The sequence below is a fragment of the Mesoplodon mirus genome (assembly GCF_964341445.2).
Source record: "Mesoplodon mirus genome assembly, chromosome: 15".
NCBI lineage: Eukaryota > Metazoa > Chordata > Mammalia > Artiodactyla > Ziphiidae > Mesoplodon > Mesoplodon mirus.
The window spans coordinates 44,015,751-44,034,620 of NC_138991.1; the positions used below are offsets into that span (position 1 = coordinate 44,015,751).

At 47.0% G+C, this 18,870-nt stretch overlaps 1 protein-coding gene across 5 annotated transcripts; it reads left to right on the plus strand.

Moving 5' to 3' along the window:
• The first annotated feature begins 119 nt into the window (after positions 1 to 119).
• On the plus strand, positions 120 to 13,153 carry CLN3 (CLN3 lysosomal/endosomal transmembrane protein, battenin). 5 transcript variants are annotated; one of them, XM_082643592.1, is made up of 17 exons: positions 120 to 588; positions 1,252 to 1,441; positions 1,633 to 1,755; positions 1,852 to 1,954; positions 4,361 to 4,457; positions 5,875 to 5,946; positions 6,359 to 6,438; positions 6,578 to 6,663; positions 7,292 to 7,364; positions 7,450 to 7,593; positions 8,419 to 8,531; positions 9,592 to 9,638; positions 9,759 to 9,827; positions 9,922 to 9,977; positions 10,116 to 10,209; positions 12,524 to 12,664; positions 12,771 to 13,153. In XM_082643592.1, exons 3-17 carry the CDS (start codon positions 1,710 to 1,712, stop codon positions 12,888 to 12,890), a joined length of 1,341 nt encoding a protein of 446 aa, XP_082499718.1. In that variant the 5' UTR covers positions 120 to 588; positions 1,252 to 1,441; positions 1,633 to 1,709; the 3' UTR covers positions 12,891 to 13,153. The 5 variants fall into 5 exon arrangements, with proteins under 5 accessions (XP_082499718.1, XP_082499719.1, XP_082499721.1 ...); XM_082643593.1 differs by lacking the exon at positions 120 to 588 and adding an exon at positions 896 to 1,250 and having other exon boundaries at positions 1,283 to 1,441; XM_082643595.1 differs by lacking the exon at positions 120 to 588 and having other exon boundaries at positions 899 to 1,441; positions 1,876 to 1,954.
• The last annotated feature ends 5,717 nt before the right edge of the window (positions 13,154 to 18,870 follow it).

The window sequence follows — 18,870 nt, forward strand, 5'->3', positions numbered from 1 at the left end:
GGCATGTGGCAACTGCAGCTCAAGTGACTCAGGTCTTGTATTTACACCTTAGCCGTTTCCGTCTCCCCCCAAAGCCACAGCCTCTCTGTGAGAGGAAGCTGGGGTTTGTGGTTCCTGTTTTGCCTGGGGACAAGGAGTAGGAGTGAGGAGGGGGCTGGTAAGACCTCTGGCTTCTCATTTCAGGGTCATTAATGCTTCCCCAAGAGGAAGAAGGGGCTGGATTGGTGGCTCCAATGTCCATTCCTCACCTGTAGTCGTTCTTGCGAAACGAAACTTGGCTAAACTTTGTACTGTGGTTATTCACGTCTACCTCCCACCCTCCTTTGAGTTCCTTGAAGGTGGAACCCATGTATGACACGTTGCTGAATTTCTAGAGACCTGCATGGGTAGTAGGATCCCATTTTTCATTTGTTGAGTGATCTGGGAAGCAGACAAAAGGGGGTACATTTTAAACAGCAGTCTGAGGGCCTGGTGGTGAGAAAGAGCTGGGAGAGGTGGGCACTGACTGTTGGAAGCCCACAAGAGAGATGAGCAGGGGAAAGACGTGATGAAGAAAATTCAGGATGTTGCTTTACCACCTAGAGGAAGGTAAGAGAATAATCGCTCCTTATCTGGGACTTTGTGAAGTGACCTTAATCGACACCTCTTCCTTGGGTCCCCACCCTGAGCCTCACTTTCCAAATTTCCAATCAGAGGAACTAGATGAGATCACAGAATCAGAATCTTGGGCCTTAGAATCATCTGGTCTAAGCACCCTTAATGCAGGCAGGAATCCTGCAGCAGCCAGCACCCCTGCCTCTGGTGCTCTATTTCTTATTGCCAAGTCTCTAAGGTCACCTTTAGGTCCAACGTCGTATGTTCATCAGTAACTTTCCTTTTTGTTTTCTCATCTGTAAAACCAGGGTTGAACTACTACCTTGGTTCTAAGATAATTTGAGAAAAGGGCTCTCTTAACCACGTTGGATACTGCCAACAGACAATTCATGAAATCTTTTTAGGTGGGTGTTATCTTTATATGCAGTTTCTAAAGCAATCTAAAGGTAACAGATAGAAATAAGAATGACCTGAAGCTGGCTGCCTTTGTTGTCAGCCAGAAACAGTACCGGCTAGGCAGGTGGCCATATTTATTTCCGGCAGTTGCAGAGGAGCTGAAGCCATTCGCAGCCATGCTTAGTGCTGGTACGGTAGATCACGGCCTTGGGCGTCCCCAGCTAACGTCATGGTTCTTCTTGCTGATCCTACCCACCCCAGTTTTAAACGGGTGGTTCCAGGGTTCTCCCAGCCTCTCTCAGTCCCCCGCCCTGAAGCTGGGTAGGTCTAAAGAGAAGATCGAGAAAAGACCCGGAAGTGGTGAGGACCTTCAAGCACGTGATGAGGGACCCACGGGTGCTGTCACGTGACCCGTCGTTACTGGGTGCGGAAGGGTCAGGTGCTCTTAAAGGTACAGGCTGCAGGGCCCTCTGCTTTAGAGGGGGCGGGGGCAGAGTCCGACGGGGGGGGGGGCGTGGTGGGGCGTACGAGGGCGCAAGATGGAGCCTGGGGTTGGGGCCGTGGCTCGTGGAGGCGCCAGTGCAGCGAAGAAGCCGGAGCTGGGACCGGCAATGCGGTGTTGATCCCTCTCACCTGTCGTAGACCCTCATCCGCCTCATCGGAGCCAACTCTGAACTCTCGCTGACTTTGGACCCCTCGGGGGACCTGAACTTGATGCCATGGGAGGCTGTGCGGGCTCTCGGCGGCGCCTTTCGGATTCGGAGGGTGAGTATTCCTGCCCACCATCACGGGATTGACTTCCTCGGTCCCGGGAGAACGCCCGTTGGCCCATCGTGCACCTGAGAGTGGGGTGGGGGTCAGGCCCTCTTCTTTTCCCCCTTCCAGGAGAGGAGGCCAATCCGGCACCTAGGCCCCCGCCGCAGGACCGTCGGGGCGCCCATTGGAAGAACGCGGTGGGCTTCTGGTGAGTGGCCTGAAGAAATTAAAGTAGGGTGGGAAGAGGGAAGCAACAAGAGGGGTGAGAAAAGAGAGTTGAGCTTCCAAAAAGGAGCTGAATCCACAAAATATCTACTGAACCGCTTGGTTTACCCTGAGGCCATGTGTAAATTTCCCAAATTTCACTCATTCCCTTATCACCTTCACCTTTTGGCCAGCTTCTCATATGACCTGTAGGGATATTTTCTTCATGTTTTTACTCCAACCAACTCAGCCTTTATTTTATTTTTTCATGAAAATAATATCTATTTAGATTCAGAATTCGTGTCTCTGAAATTTTCTGTGTGACCATTTCTGAGATGAATATCAGTAACAAATCATTTAATTTCTAGACAAATCTCAGTGTCATCGGTTATCTTCTTGATTTTAGTTTCTCTGAATTTTCGTTTCCTCATCTGTAAAATGGGATAATAGCAGGCGACTTGCCATGTTGTGAGGATTTTATTTTATTTTATTAATATTTATTGGAGTATGGTTGCTTTACTATGTAGTGTTAGCCTCCACTGCACAACAAAATGAATCAGCCATACACATACAGATATCCCCTCCCTTTCAGACTTCCCTCCCATTTAGGTTACCACAGTGCATTAGGTAGAGTTCCCTGTGCTATACAGTATGTTCCCATCTGTTGTCTATTTTATACATAGTATCAATAATGTATATGTGTCAATCCCAGTCCCCCAATTCCTGCCTCCCCACCCCTTTCCCCCTTGGTATCCATATATTTGTTCTCTACATCTATGTCTCCATTTCTGCTTTGCAAATAAGATCATCTATACCATTTTTCTAGATCCCATATACATGCGTTATTATATGATACTTGCTTTTCTCTTTCTGACTTCACTTTGTATGACACTTTCTAGGTCTATCCACATCTCTACAGATGACCCAATTTCGTTCCTTTTTATGGCTGAGTAATATTCCATCGTAATTATGTACCACATTTTCTTTATCCATTCCTCCATTGATGGGCATTTAGGTAGCTTCCATGTCCTGGCTATTGTAAATAGTGCTGCTATGAACATTGGGGTGCATGTGTTTTTTTGAATTATAGTCTTTTCTGGGTATATGCCCAGTAGTGGGATTGCTGGGTCATATGGTAGTTCCATTTTTAGTTTTTTAAGGAACCTCCATACTGTTTTACATAGTGACTGTATCAATTTACACTCCCACCAACCGGGTATGAGGGTTCCCTTTTCTCCACACCCTCTCTAGCATTTACTGTTTGTAGATTTTTTGATGATGGCCATTCTGACTGGTGTGAGGTGATACCTCACTGTAGTTTTGATTTGCATTTCTCTAATAATTAGTGATGTAGAGCATCGTTTCATGTTTTTGGGCCATCTGTATGTCTTCTTTGGAGAAATGTGTATTTAGGTCTTCTGCGCATTTTTTGATTGGGTTGTTTGTTGTTTTGATATTGAGCTGTATGAGCTGCTTGTATATTTTGGAGATCCAACTCAGCCTTTAAATTTGTAAATACATGTACTTTTTAAAAGAAAACTATAAATCACTACTCTGGATGGAAAGCCAGTATTTTCCTAATGCACGTTTAAATAAATGCATCACTACCTTTTAAAAGTCATCCATCTACCTCCTAAAATCATTGGAATACTGAGCTTTGGGAAATACTTCTAGCACTAACCTAAACATCAAGGACTTGGGTAACAGATTGGGTTGGAAGTGAGGCTCTCTCTCTGAGCCTCAGTTTCTCAGCAGTAAAATGGGAAGAGCAGCAGTACCACTTCAGAGGCTTGTGAAAAGGACACATGATATCCTGGGGCTGGGTCCTGTTCCCTTCCCATCACTGACGGCAGCTCTGGGAGATGAGAATAAGTGAACCAGATCCTTCATGGATCATGAAGGGTATTATCTTGTTTTGATCTCTACAGCACTCTGTGAGATAGTCAGGAGAGAAATTTGGATCCCCATTTTACACATGAGTAGACTGAGGCCACTCAAGTAGGAAGTGGCAGACTTGGGACCTGAACATAGTCCTTTGGGTTTCAAGACCCCAGTATTTTTCTACCATACCACAGTCAGAGACAGTGGATCAGTGGATGAGAAATGCCCCGGGAACTGAATCATGGTGGGAGCTTGGAGGAGAGAGTCATCAAGGATAACTTCCTTCTCTTCCTGGGGGAGGTCTCAGAGATTAGATATGAACCTAAGTTTGTTGTTCCAAGCCTGTATTTCTAACCTTCTCACTAAATGGGGATGGGGTCTGGCGATAGAGAAAAAAGAAGGCACAGGAAAGGGGGAGGTTTGGTGCTAGGACTGTGGATAGATTGTATATAACTATATGTCTATTCTTCTATGTCAATTATATCTCAATAAAACTGGGAGGTGGGGGGATCTGTCCTGCTCACTTCAGGCTCCTGGGCCTCTGCAACAACTTCTCTTACGTGGTGATGCTCAGCGCTGCCCATGACATCCTCAGTCACCAGAGAGCACCTGGGAACCAGAGCCATGTAAGTGACCCTCTCTACCACCACCACCATGTTTAGTCCCTATGGGAAGATGAGGGACTCACCCTTGGGCAGAAACCCACTTGAAAAATTCATGGAATGAGGTGGCTAAGGGGTGGGGCAAGATGGCTAAAGTTCCCAGACCTCAGAACAGGAAGGGTCTTTAAGAATCAATTTGTTCTTTTTTTTTTTTTTTTTTTTTAATTAATTTATTTATTTTTGCTGCACTGGGTCTTCGTTTCTGTGCGAGGGCTTCCCCTAGTTGTGGCAAGCGGGGACCACTCTTCATCGCGGTGCGCGGGCCTCTCACTATCGCGGCCTCTCTTGTTGTGGAGCACAGGCTCCAGACGCGCAGGCTCAGTAGTTGTGGCTCACGGGCCTAGTTGCTCCGCGGCATGTGGGATCTTCCCAGACCAGGGCTTGAACCCGTGTCCCCTGCATTGGCAGGCAGACTCTCAACCACTGCACCACCAGGGAAGCCCCTCAATTTGTTCTTATAAAGCAATTGCAAACTCAAACGTTGGCCGGGTGGGACTATGGTCTAAGGCATGGTTTTTTTTAAAATTAATTAATTAATTTATTTATTTATGGCTGCGTTGGGTCCTCGTTGCTGTGCACGGGCTTCTCATTGCAGCGGCTTCTGTTGCTGCGGAGCACGGGCTCTAGGTGCTCGGGCTTCAGCAGCTGTGGCTCGAAGGCTCCAGGGCACAGGCTCAGTAGTTGTGGCTCACGGGCTTAGCTGCTCTGCGGCATGTGGGATCCTCCCAGACCAGGGCTCGAACCCATGTCCCCTGCACTGGCAGGCGGACTCTTAACCACTGCGCCACCAGGGAAGCCCTAAGGCATGCTTTTTTAACCCCAGCACTGTTGATATTTTGGGCTGGAAAATTCTTTGTTGTGTGACTTTCCTGTGCATTGTAGGATGTTTAGCAGCATCTCTGGCCTCTGCCCACTGGATGACAATAGCATATCCCTCACCCTCCAGTTGTGACAACCAAGAATGTCTCCAGACATTGCCAAATGTTCCCTGAAGGGTATAATCATCTCTGGTTGAGAACCTCTTGTCTATGATGAGCTGGAGGATGCGGGCCCAAGGGGAATGGCTACCACCTTGCAGGTCCAACAGGGAATTTGGTCCAAGAACAGATTTTTCTGGAAACCCAAATTTTTTAAATGAAAGTTCCCGAGTGTGTTACCCAAATAAAGTCCACTTACAAGGCCATCTTTGGCGTGTGGACCATTAGTTTGAGACTTCTATGGAAACCTCCCCTTCCCCCTTGTGCACATAGAGGAATTGAGGTCTTAAGAAGCCAGTGCTGACCCAAGGCCATCCTTCAAGTTAGAGCAGAGCTGGGAATGGAGCCCGGCCCTGTTTGTCTGCCCTCCTGCCTCCCTGGGTGACTTTCTTGTCTCCCATCAGGTGGACCCAGACCCAACAGCCACCTCCCATAATAGCTCATCTCGATTTGACTGCAATTCTGTCTCCACAGCTGTGAGTACCCATCTGGTCCTCCCTTTACCCTTACTCTGGGTCTATAGACCCCACCCACACCCCCTCAGCACCCAGCTGGTACTATCATGACTCCACTAATTAAGACTGCCATTTACTGAGCCCTTTCTGTGTGCAGCATATATTAGCTTATTGAATCCATACAACAGTACTGTGAGTTAGGCTCTGTAATCATCCCCATTTTCCAAATAAGGAGACTGAAGCTCAGAGAATGTGAATACCTTGACCCACAGCTAAGGAGCGTCAGGCCTGGGACTGGAACTCAGATCTGTGTGACTTCAGAGCCTGTGTTTGTAGCACGTCTAATAGGCTGGTTTCTATCTTTCCTTGGCCACTTGGTTGGGAGGGTTGTCCCTGGGAAGGTCTGGGGTCTCACTCTGTTCTCCGGTCCCAGGCGGTGCTCCTGGCAGACATCCTTCCCACCCTCGTCATCAAATTGCTGGCTCCTCTTGGCCTTCATCTGCTGCCCTACAGGTCTGGGTGGAGGTGGCGGGAGGAAAGGCAGGTGGGATCTGAGAGTGGGGAGGCTGGGAGAGCAGAGGAGGTGGCGGGAGGGCTGGGGAGCTGAGAATGGCAGGTGACCATCCCCCCCCCGGCCCACATCTCCCTTCAGCCCCCGGGTGCTCACCAGTGGGATTTGTGCTGCTGGAAGCTTCATCCTGGTTGCCTTTTCTCATTCAGTGGGAATCAGCCTGTGTGGTGAGTGTGAGGTTTTGTGTCAGGTGGGGGGTTCAGAGGAACTACAACAGAACATTGGTGGGGGTAATCTCCCCAGCTTCCCAGAGGAGAGGGATTATTTTTGTAACCCCCGAGAAGCATGCTAAGACTGTCACAATAGGGGACAGGAGATGAGGTCGATTTGGAGGGGTAGGCGGTGGGAAAGATGGGAGGAAATGGACAGATTAGATGGAGATCAAGATGAGCAGTCACCAAGCATCTGTGATGGAGGTGGAGGAGGCATCAAGGATGAGTTCTTGGGAATCCCCTGGCGGTCCAGTGGTTAGGACTCGGTGCTTTCACTGCTGTGGCCTGGGGTCAATCTCTGGTCGGGCAACTAAGATCCCACAAGCCTCGCAGTGTGGCCAAAAAAAAAAGAATTAGTTCTTACTCCTGATTTGATAACTGGGCAGATGGAGGTACCATTCCCTATGAGAGGGCATGCAGAGGAAGGGGTTGGTTCTACTTCAGATCTGGAGCCCAGCCTATCCAAGGGATCTGTTTTTAGACCCTCTGTGCGGATGCAGAGGAGGCTGTGGCCACACCCCTTAGGGGATTGGGGCTACTGGGGAAAGGCTAGGTAGGTATGGCCATGCTTGTCCTTCCCCAGGTGTGGTCTTGGCTAGCATCTCTTCAGGTCTGGGGGAGGTCACCTTCCTCTCACTCACCGCCTTCTACCCCAGGTAAGCAGGCAGAACAGGGAGTGAGGGGAGGGGGTCCCACTGCTGGCTTTGGTCCTTCTTAGTGCTACTGTGTTCTCCTTCTCAGGGCTGTGATCTCCTGGTGGTCCTCAGGTACTGGGGGAGCAGGGCTTCTGGGGGCACTGTCCTACCTGGGCCTCACCCAGGCTGGCCTCTCTCCCCAGCACACCCTGCTGTCCATGCTGGGTATACCCGCACTGCTGTTGGCCAGGTAAGCGGCCTGGGCTGGGAGGAAGAGGGATTCGAGGAGAGAGAACTTGATCACGATCCCAGTCTTCAGATCCCTACAGCCATGTGGGGGGATGTGGGTTCTGGACTCCGATAGGCCCGAGTCTGAGTTCTGGAGCTGCCACTTGTTAACTGTGTTGTATGGGGCGAGTTACTTTACGTCTCTGACCCTCAGTTTTCCCATATTTCAAATGGTGGTGGCTTTCCTTGCTTCCCCGTGCGGTGACATGCGTGAAGCATTCATTACAGTGTGGTTCCCACAATGAGAGGACAAGGATAGACTCTGTTCATTTTGTGTGTATTTTCATGTGAATTAGGAAAAGTTTCAATTGGTCGACCAAACCTGTGATTTCACAGATTATCGCTTAGGATAAGGCCATGTAGAAAAAGTGAATCAATTGAAAGGGAAATATTAAATAAAAAATATTATACACAGAGGGAATGTGGATATGGCAAATATCATGAAGGCAAAACATAAGTGACCAAACTTTGGATACTTCTGGCCTAGCACAAAATGAACACGTGATAAATAGTAGCTAGAGCGATTATTAGAAAAACAACAACAAGAAAACAGGGCTGACACGCTTGGTGTGAGCCAGGAATCAAAACGAGGGCCCATGGATTAGAAACAACAAGGAGATACATTTCAATTCCAGAGAAAGAAGCATTTTTGCGCAGTTGGAGTTCTCTGGCCGGGGATGGAGGGCCTTGGTGGAGAGAAGGAATGAGGGGGGCTGCCCTGGGAAGAAGTGGCCTTTCCAGCCCAACAGAGGCTCTTCAACCTTCTTTTCATTCTGTCCACTTCCAGCTATTTCTTTTTGCTCACGTCTCCTGGGCCCCAGGACCCTGGAGGGGAAGGGGAGGCAGACACGGCAGCCCGGCAGCCCCTGATAAACAGCGAGGCCCCAGAGTCGAAGCCAGGTAGGAGACACAGTGAGCGTCAGAGCGGTCACTTTCTCTGAGTTTCAGCCTTTTCCTCTCTACTGTGGGCAGTCAGAAGAGGGAGTGGATAGGCGTGCTGGTTTATGGTGAGAGCCAATCACATTCATCTACTCAGGAAATACTCACTGAGTACTGACTATGTGTTGTACCATTCATAAACAAATAACAGAATCCGAAGCACGTTGTTTTCACACGTTGATAAGTACTAGAAGAACATAACAGAGTGATGTGCTTAGAAATGACAGATGGGGGGGACTTCCCTGGTGGTCCAGTGGTTAGGACTCTGCACTTCCACTGCAGGGGGCATGGGTTTGATCCCTGGATGGGGAACTAAGATCCCACATGCTGTGCAGTGCGGCCAAAAAAAAAAAAAAAAAAAAAGCAAGAAATGACAAGCCTTTTTGAGGACATCTCATAGGGCTGAAATATGAATGACAAGGAGTCAGCCCTGTGCACATCCAGGTGAATAGGTTCCAGGTAGAGGGAACAGCAAGTGCTAAGGCCCTGTGGTGGGAATGAGCTTGGGTGTTCAAAAACAGAAAGAAGGGCCCACTGTGGCTGGGGTAGGGGTGTACCGCCACCAAGCTATACAAGAGCCATGAAGAAGTCTCATCTAGGGGGCTTCCCTGGTGGCGCAGTGGTTGAGAGTCCGCCTGCCGATGCAGGGGAAACGGGTTCGTGCCCCGGTCTGGGAGGATCCCACATGCCGCAGAGCGGCTGGGCCCGTGAGCCATGGCCGCTGGGCCTGTGCGTCCGGAGCCTGTGCTCCGCAACGGGAGAGGCCACAACAGTGAGAGGCCCACATACCGAAAAAAAAAAAAAAAAAAAAAAAGAAGTCTCATCTAGTTACTTTTTTTTTAAATCATGGTAAAGTATCCATACCATGAAGTTTACCAATTTAACCATTTTTAATTGTACGGTCCAGTGGCGTATGTGCATTCACACTCTTGTGTTGGCTGGCTGATTCTTGCACACCAGCACCCCTTTTCTGAGTCAGTGTGCCGACCTCACCTGCCCTTCTCTCCCTGCCCCCCTGCAGATTCCAGCTCACACCTGTCCCTTCAGGAAAGGTGGACCGTGTTTAAGGTAATGACAGAGTGGTCCAGTGGTTAGGACTGGATGCCAGGCAGGGTGGTGGCTCTGGCGTGTCCCCTGCGGCCAGTGTTCGTCTCCCAGCCTCCCTCTTATGTCTCCTGACCCTTCCAGGGCCTGCTGTGCTACATCGTCCCCTTGGTGCTGGTTTACTTTGCTGAGTATTTCATCAACCAGGGACTTGTGAGTGAGGGCTGCCGGGAGGGGTGTGGAAATAGTGATAAGGGTGGGGACCCACACATCCCCGTCCATCTCCCCCGTCTGGTCTTTGCTGCAGTTTGAACTCCTCTTCTTCCGGAACACGTTCCTGAGTCACGCTCAGCAATACCGCTGGTGAGAAAACTGAGGGTGGGTGGCAGCACGGCAGTGGGCTGGGGGACGGGCCTTTGATGATAAGGACTGGGGTTGGGAGGGGCTGCCCTGCCGAGTAGGCACCAGAGGGGCTTCCTCTTACTCCCTGCCCCCTTGAAGGTACCAGATGCTGTACCAGGCTGGCGTCTTTGCCTCCCGCTCCTCTCTCCGCTGCTGTCGCATCCGCCACACGTGGGCCCTGGCCTTGCTACAGGTACTGAGCCCCTGGCCCTCACTCTCCGCCTGCCTTGGCTCCCAGCTTCCCTAGGCCCCCATGCTTCCCTCAGCAGGGGTTATTGATTGCATACCATCATGTTCTAAGCACAGGGAACAGAGGCCAGCAGGGATCTGTGTAAAATGAGTGGCCTCAGGAGCCAGGCAAACCTGGATGCAGATCCCAGCTTCTATACTCAGTAGCTGTGTGATTTAGGGCAGGTCCCCGAACTCATCTGAGCCTCAGTTTCCTCATGTAATAAATCAGGCATGGTTGTAAGAAATAGAAATGCAAAGAATGAAAGAACAAGAATCTGTATTGTGTCTTAATCAGCTAGAAGCACTTATTTAATGATTATTTGCCCAAGCCTCATGCAGAGAGGCAGGCTTTCAAATAATGTTTCCAACGATAAAGAAAATGTTCAGTTCTTTTATCCTGGATGGTTAATTACAATAGAATCAGTGACATTGTAGTCAACAGGTTATTTATCTCAAGGCTGGTGAGCAAATTCATGGCAAAGGTCATGTAAGTGATTAAGCTTTAAATGAACGAAAATACCTACAACAGTCTAACAAAAGGAGTTTTATTTAACCAGCATTCATGTTTCATTGTCATATGTCTACAGCCACTGAAGGTAACTATTAAAAAAACTTCAACTCTTTTTTTTTTTTTTGGAAAGAAAACATGATTTTAAACATTCATGTCTTCTTACTTGTTTCTAAATGTCAGAGTTCTCGGTGGTCAGACTTGAAAACACTTTAAAACAAGTCATTGGCAACCTCCAAATTATTCTCGGTGCCTCTAATATCCCTCTGGGCCATAATCTTGGGACCAGAAGGGCATATAAAAAATCACCTTTAAAATAAAGCTTCAACTCTTACAGGAAAGTTCTTTGCCCTTTTTAATAATTTTAACTCAATTCTGTGATAACAATATAGAGAATTAGGGTAGATGACACTTTAATGTTATGTCAACAGCAGGCAAATATCCTCTAACTTTTCTTCCTTATTTGTCTGAGCAGGACTGCCACCCCAGGGCTTTGTACCCGCAAAGTCCCAGATTGTATCAACAATTCTTTTTTTTTTTTGACCGCACCACACAGCATTTGGGTTCTTAGTCCCCTGACCAGGGATCGAACCCATGTCCCCTGCAGTGGAAGCACAGAGTCTTAACCACTGGACCGCCAGGGAAGTCCCTGTATCAACAATTCTTAACTCAGGGTTCTTCATTAGATGCCACTGAAAAGTGTAGCTTATGATTTTAGCTATAATTTTAACCAAGGCTGCTTCATAGAATTAGCGGCTTATAATCATTTAATTCCATTACAGAAAGTGTCTGGCCTAATGCTCCAGATGAAAGCATCTGCAGTGTTTCTAGGGTCATATTAGTATTACCAGGGTGTGTTCTTTTAAGTGCAGATCTCTGAGCCCACCTCACTCTTCCTGAATTAGAACCTCTGAGGGCAAGGCCTGTGTAGGTAACAAGATCCACAAGTGATCTGTGTGTACATTAAGCATGTGAACCACTGGGGTGGCCTACACACTGGGGAGGCAACCCTGTGCGCTGAGGACTGGGACAGTGGGATCCCCTGAAGGACTGGGGCACAGAGAAAGGGACCTACACCCTTGGGTGGGGTCAGCGAGCCTTCTTAGAAGGCGTGGGAACATCTAAGCCACGGTTTCTCAACCTTGGCGTTATTGCATTTCGAGCTGGATCCTTCTTTGTTGTGAAGCTGTCCTGTGAGCTGTAGGATGTTGAGCAGCATCCCTGGCCTCTGCCCACTACATGCCCGTAACACCCTCCCTTCCCCGTTGTAACAACCAGGAACATGCCCAGATGTTGCCAAATGTCCCCTAGACAGCAAAGTCACGCCTAGTTGAGAACCTCTGGTCTCACCATAGCCTCAGTTTGGTAAAATAGAGGGGAACCTCTCCATTCAGGGAGACTTTGGGAGGAGGAATGAGATCATAGGAGTGAGAGTGACCCTGATCCAAGCTGAGCTGTGAACAGTGGTGACTAGGGGAGCCCAAGTGGGGGAAGGTGGGATAGCATCGCAGGTGGTAGGAGTGACACGGGCAAAGGGAGGAGGGGAGGAGACCCCCAAGGTCTAGGATGCTGGGATGCGGTAGGGAGAAGGCCTACCCCAGATCCCAGGGTCTGGTAGGCCAGCTGCGTGTTGGGATTTGATCCAGGCCTGTCAGCCCTCACCCTCATCAGCATCTCTCAGAACCGGGGCCCGCTGGATGGGATGGCACCTCCCTTCCTGCCCACCTCTGGTCCCAGGCTCAGCCCTCCCCTCCACCTGCACCCACAGTGCCTCAACCTGGCCTTCCTGCTGTCAGACGTGTGGCTGAGCTTCCTGCCGAGCATCTACCTCGTCTTCCTGATCATTCTGTATGAGGGACTCCTGGGGGGCGCGGCCTACGTGAACACCTTTCACAACATTGCCCTGGAGGTCAGCACCAGTCGGTCGAGGGCTATGGGTGGGTGGCCTCTCTTGGAAAATGCCAGGCAGGAGTAGCTAGGACTGAAGCCTCACCCCTGCTCCCCACCCTCCCCAGACCAGCAGTGAGCACCGGGAGTTTGCCATGGCAACCGCCTGTATCTCCGACACCTTGGGGATCTCACTGTCAGGGCTCCTGGCCCTGCCTCTGCACGACTTCCTCTGCCAGCTTTCCTGACACTCTGACTCCTTGGAACATAGGACACACTGACCTGGGCCCACACTGACAGGTGGGCAGGTCAGACCAACCCCAGGCCCACAGCCCAGAGCCCACCCATGAGCTCTGCCCCCAGCCATCCCTACACGGCTGGGATGTAGAAAAGTGCTGAGATGGTGTTCCCCTTTGATGGAGGGGCAGCAGTTTTCTTCCACTCCCAAGCTGCTTTTGGGGGAATTTCTTGGCATTATGCCTTCAGAATAAATGCCTATTTTATCAATTGACTCTTGTGCCATTTTTCTTTCTGAAAAAACATTTTCTTCTATTATAAAAGCAGTAAGTTCACTTTGGAATATATACAGGAGCGTGTAAAGAAAGTCTTTCAGCAAATTGTCTAGTCTTTGAGGCTTTGCTTATTTGTTAATTCCTTTATTCATTTACTCATTCATTCACTGTGTGGGACAATCTATATGCATTTTTTCCCAACATGTAAGTTTCCAAACCTACAGAGAAATTGAAAGAACTTACACAATGAGTACTGATGTATGTACAACCTGGGTTCTACAATGAATGTTTTGTTCTAGTTGCTTTGTCGTGTAGCCAACCTTCCATGCAAATCTATCCTTTCCTTAGTTCAACTTATTTTTGTGATGCATTTCAAAGTAGGAGGTTGACTGCAATACACCTCCCTCTAAATGCTTCAGCATGCACATTTTTACCTAGAATCCAGTCTATTTTACAAGTCCCTTTTTAAAAAAAAATTATTTATTTTTGGCTGCATTGGGTCTTCGTTGCTACGCGCACAGGCTTTCTCTAATTGTGGCGAGCGGGAGCTACCCTTCGTTGCGGTGCGAGGGCTTCTCATTGTGGTGGCTTCTCTTGTTGCAGAGCATGGGCTCTAGGCACTTGGGCTTCAATAGTTGCAGCACACGGGCTCAGTAGTTGCGGTTCGTGGGCTCTAGGGTGCGCGGACTTCAGTAGTTGTGGCGTACAGGCTTAGCTGCTCCACGGCATGTGGGAAGTCCCAACAGTACCTTAAAAAAGGACTTGTAGGGGGACTTCCCTGGTGGCACAGTGGTTAAGAATCCACCTGCCAATGCAGGGGACACAGGTTTTAGCCCTGATCCAGAAAGATACCACATGCCACAGAGCAACTAAGCCCATGCGCCACAACTACTGAGCCTGCGCTCTAGTGCCCGTGAGCCACAACTACTGAGCCCACGTGCCACAACTACTGAAGCCCACGCGCCTAGAGCCTGTGCTCCACAACAAGAGAAGCCACCGCAATGAGAAGCCCACGCACTGCAGCGAAGAGTAGCCCCTGCTCTCCACAACTAGAGAAACCCGCATGCAGCAACGAAGACCCAACACAACCAAAAATCAATCAATTAATTTTTAAAAATAAGGTACTATTTATATACTGTAAAATACACTATATATTTTTAAAGTAACTGAGGTTGGCTTAGCATTATTTCCCATACTTCACTGTTAACCGTCTCTACCGTATTTGCGATATCTGTGCATAGCAGTACATTTGTTAAGATTTTTTGGGAATCCCCTTGGCGGTCCAGTGGTTAGGACTCTGTGCTTCCACTGCAGGGGGCACGGGTTCCGTCAGGGAATTAAGATCCCATGTGGTGCAGCTAAAAAAAAAATTTTTTTTTCATTAAAGGGAATTTCCTGGTGGTCCAGTGGTTAGGACTTAGCACTCTCACTGCTGAGGGCCTGGGTTCAATCCCTGGTCAGGGAACTAAGTTCCCACAAGCCTCACAGCATGGCCAAATAAATACTTTTCATTAAAGCAACTAACTTTTAATAAAATTCACTCATTTTAAAGGGAAACACTGTTACTATTGAAATCATGAGCTTGGAATGCTAGTTATATATATATTTTCTATGACACATAAAAATAAATACATAGGACTTCCCTGGTGGTCCAGTGGTTAACACTCTGAGCTCCCAGTGCAGGGGGTCTGGGCTAGATCCCTGATCAAGAAACTAGATCTGGGGCTTCCCTGGTGGTGCAGTGGTTGAGAGTCTGCCTGCCGATGCAGGGGACATGGGTTCGTGCCCCGGTCCGGGAAGATCCCACATGCCACGGAGCGGCTGTGCCTGTGAGCCAAGGCCGCTGAGCCTGCGCGTCCAGAGCCTGTGCTCCGCAACGGGAGAGGCCACAACAGTGAGAGGCCCACGTACCGCAAAGAAAAAAAAAAAAAAAAGAAACTAGATCTGGCGCAGCCAAATAAATATTAAAAAAAAAATACATAGCTGTTGGAGTGTAAAATGAACATTCAGGTACTACCCCCTGAGGCTACCTCATCTTTACCGGTGATGCTTGTGGCCCACACTCAGGGGAAATGCTGACACAGTGCTTGATAGCATGCACTTTGGCAGTGGAGAAACCCAGTTTTGGGGTCCCAACTCTGCTATTCAGTAGCTCTATGATCTTAGGCAAGTCTCTCCATCTCTCTACACCTTAATTTCTTGACGTGTCAAATGGGAGTAACAATAGTATCAACACAGCATAAGGTGGTTGTGGAAATTACATGAGCTCCTGGGAAACCATAGCACTCAGTATATGTTAGCTTAGATCATGCTATGGTTTGAATCCCGCCTTTACATTTTACATTGCCTTATGCCAGTGGTTCTCAAACTTTAGTGTGCACCAGAGGGCTTGTTAAAGTACAGATTGCTGGGACTTCCCTGGTGGTGCAGTGGTTGAGAACCGGCCTGCCAATTCAGGGGACACGGGTTCAATCCCTGGTCAAGGAAGATCCCACATGCCACAGAGCAACTAAGCCCATGCGCCACAACTGCTGAGCCTACAAGCCACAAATACTGAGCCCGCGCACCTAGAGTCCGTGCTCCGCAACAAGAGAAGCAACCGCAATGAGAAGCCCACACACCACAATGAAGAGTAGCCCCTACTCACAGCAACTAGAGAAAGCCCACGCGCAGCAGCGAAGACCCAGTGCAGCCAAAAATAAATTAAATAAATAAATAAATAAATAAGTAAGTAAGTACAGATTGCTGGGTTCATATCCAAAATATATAAAGAAGTCATACAATCCAATAGCAAAAAAAAGGAAATAATCCAATTTAAAAATGGGCAAAGGAACTGAATAGATGTTTCTCCAAAGAAATACGAAAGGCCAACAGGTACTTGAAAAGATGCTCAACAGCACAACTCATGGGAGTTCCTTGGTGGCCTAGTGGTTAGGATTCGGGGCTTTCACTGCCATGCCTGGGTTCAATCCCTGGTCGGGGAACTGATATCCCACAAGCTGAGTGGCACGGCCAACTAGTCATTAGGGAAATGCAAATCAAAACCACAATGAGATGTCACCTCACACCTCTTAGAATAGCCATCATCAAAAAGACCAGAGGCCGGGGCTTCCCTGGTGGCGCAATGGTTGAGAGTCCGCCTGCCGATGCAGGGGACACGGGTTCATGCCCTGGTCCAGGAGGATCCCACGTGCCGCGGAGTGGCTGGGCCCATGAGCCATGGCCGCTGAGCCTGCACTCCGCAACGGGAGAGGCCACAACAGTGAGAGGCCCACATAACACACACACACACACAAAAAAAAGACCAGAGGTAACAAATGCTGGCATGGTTGTATAGAAAAGGGAACACTTGGGCACTGTTGATGGGATTGTAAATTTGCACAGCCACTATGGAAAACAGTATAGAAGATCCTCAAAAAATTAAAAGAACTACCATATGATGCAGAAGTTCCACTTCTGCGAATATATCCAAAGGAAACAAGAACACTAATTTGAAAAGATATCGGCACCCCTATGTACATAGCGGCATTATTTACAATAGCCAAGACATGGAAACAACCTAAGTGTCCATTGATGGATGAATGATGAAGAAGTTGTGGAATATATATATATATATATATATATATATATACACATATAATGGAATATTATTCAGCCATTAAAAATGAGGAAATTCTACCATTTGCAACTACATGGATGAAGCTTGAAGGCATTATAGTAAGTGAAATAAGTCAGATAGATAAGGACAAATACTGTATGATTTCACTTACATGTGGAATAAAATTTTTTTAAAAACTCTTTTTTTTGGCTACGCCACTCAGCTTGTGGGATCTTAGTTCCCCATCCAGGGATTGAACATAGGCCACAGCAGTGAATGCGCTAATTTATGATCCATGAACATAGGATGTCTTTCTGCTTATTTAGATCTTTATTTTCTTTCAACAATGCTTTGTAGTTTTCATCATATATATTTGCACCTCTTTTGTTAAATTTATGCCTAAGTATTTTATTCGTTTTGGTGCTTTTGTACATGGAATTACTTTCCTAATTTCCTTTTTGGATTCTTCATTACAAGTGTCTAGAAATACAATTGATTTTTGTCTATTGATCTTTTACGCTCCAACTCTGCTGAACTTGTTATTAGTTCAAATAGGTTTTTGTAGATTCCTTAGGATTTTCTATATACAAGATTATGTCCTCTGCAAACCTTTCTAATCTGGATGCTTTTTATTTCACTTTCTGGTCTAATTGCCTTGACTAGAGCCTCCATTACAACATTAAATAGAAGTGGCAACATTCTTCAACATTCAAAGAGAAGTAGACATTCTTGTCTTGTTCCTGATATTAGGGAAAAAGCTTTTAGTCTTTCATCATTAAGCATATTAGATGTGGATTTTTTGTGGATGCCCTTTATCATATTGAGGAAGTTCCCTTCTGTTCCTAGTTTGTTAGGTGTTTTGATCATGAAGGGGTTTTCAATATTGTCAACTGCTTTTTTTTTCATCTATTGAGATGATCGTGTGGTTTTTGTCCTTTATTCTATTGATATGGTGTATTAGCGAATTAATTTGCATTTCTGATAAATACCACTTGGTCATGGTCTATGTATTAGATTTTCTAGTATTTTGCTGAGGATTTTTATGCCTCTATTCGTAAGAGAAATTGGTCTGTAATTTTCTTTTCTCGTGTCATTTTTGTTTTGTTTTGATATCCAGGCAATGCAGGCCTCAGAGAATGAGTTGGGAAGTGTTCCCTCTTCTATTTTTTGGGATGAGTTTGTGAAGAACTGGTGTTAATTCTTTAAATATTTGAGGAATTAACTAGTGAAACAATCTGGATCTGGGCTTTTCTCTGTGGGTACTTTTTGCTATGTGTGGTTTTTAAGCAGTTGAAATATGGTTAGTATGACTGAGAAACTGAACTTTTAATTTCATTTAATATTAATTAATTAGGTTAAATATAATAAGCCATAGATGGTTGTTCTTACAGGACAGGTCTTGAACAGTGGTACTCAGTGGAGTGGTATCGCCCTCTATCGTCATTCTGGAAGTTTGTGGGAATTTGAATCTCACTGTAGATGGAGCAGAGTCCTTTAGAGGGTGAGGGCCTAGCCATCCTGCCATGCACAACATGGCCCTGTGTGAAGAGTAATTTTCCTACGCCTGAGTGGCTCTTCAGTGTCTCCCCGCAACCCAGACATCTAATTCCATTTTACATGTGAATCCAAAGTATATCTTGCTTGGTTTTAATATATGTGAATTTTCCAGGATCTCAACTATCATGTTTATTGAAGGAAGACTGTACTTCGTTTTGTTTGAACGGTTACCAAGAGCTTTTTGCTGTATTTGGAAAATCCCCTCTCTAAAGGCAACACCCAGTGTCTCATTCACTGTGATTCTAAGTACATATAAAAATGCTAAGTATATATACACATACTTATTTCAAAATATCAAATACGAAGAAAAAAATTCAACGTTTGTTCAGATGATAATCATTATTTCATAAATCCAAACTATGTCATTGCAAATAGGTGCAAATCTCTATTTCTTTATATCTTCTACGGAAATCATGTCTCAACATTTACATATTTAAATGCATATTTTCAATAAAAATTTTTCCTATTTTTCCTTTATAAATATACTTAGAGCACAGCAGTATTTACTGAAGCTGAATATACACTTACTCGATGACTCAGCTATCCCACCCAAGAGGATAA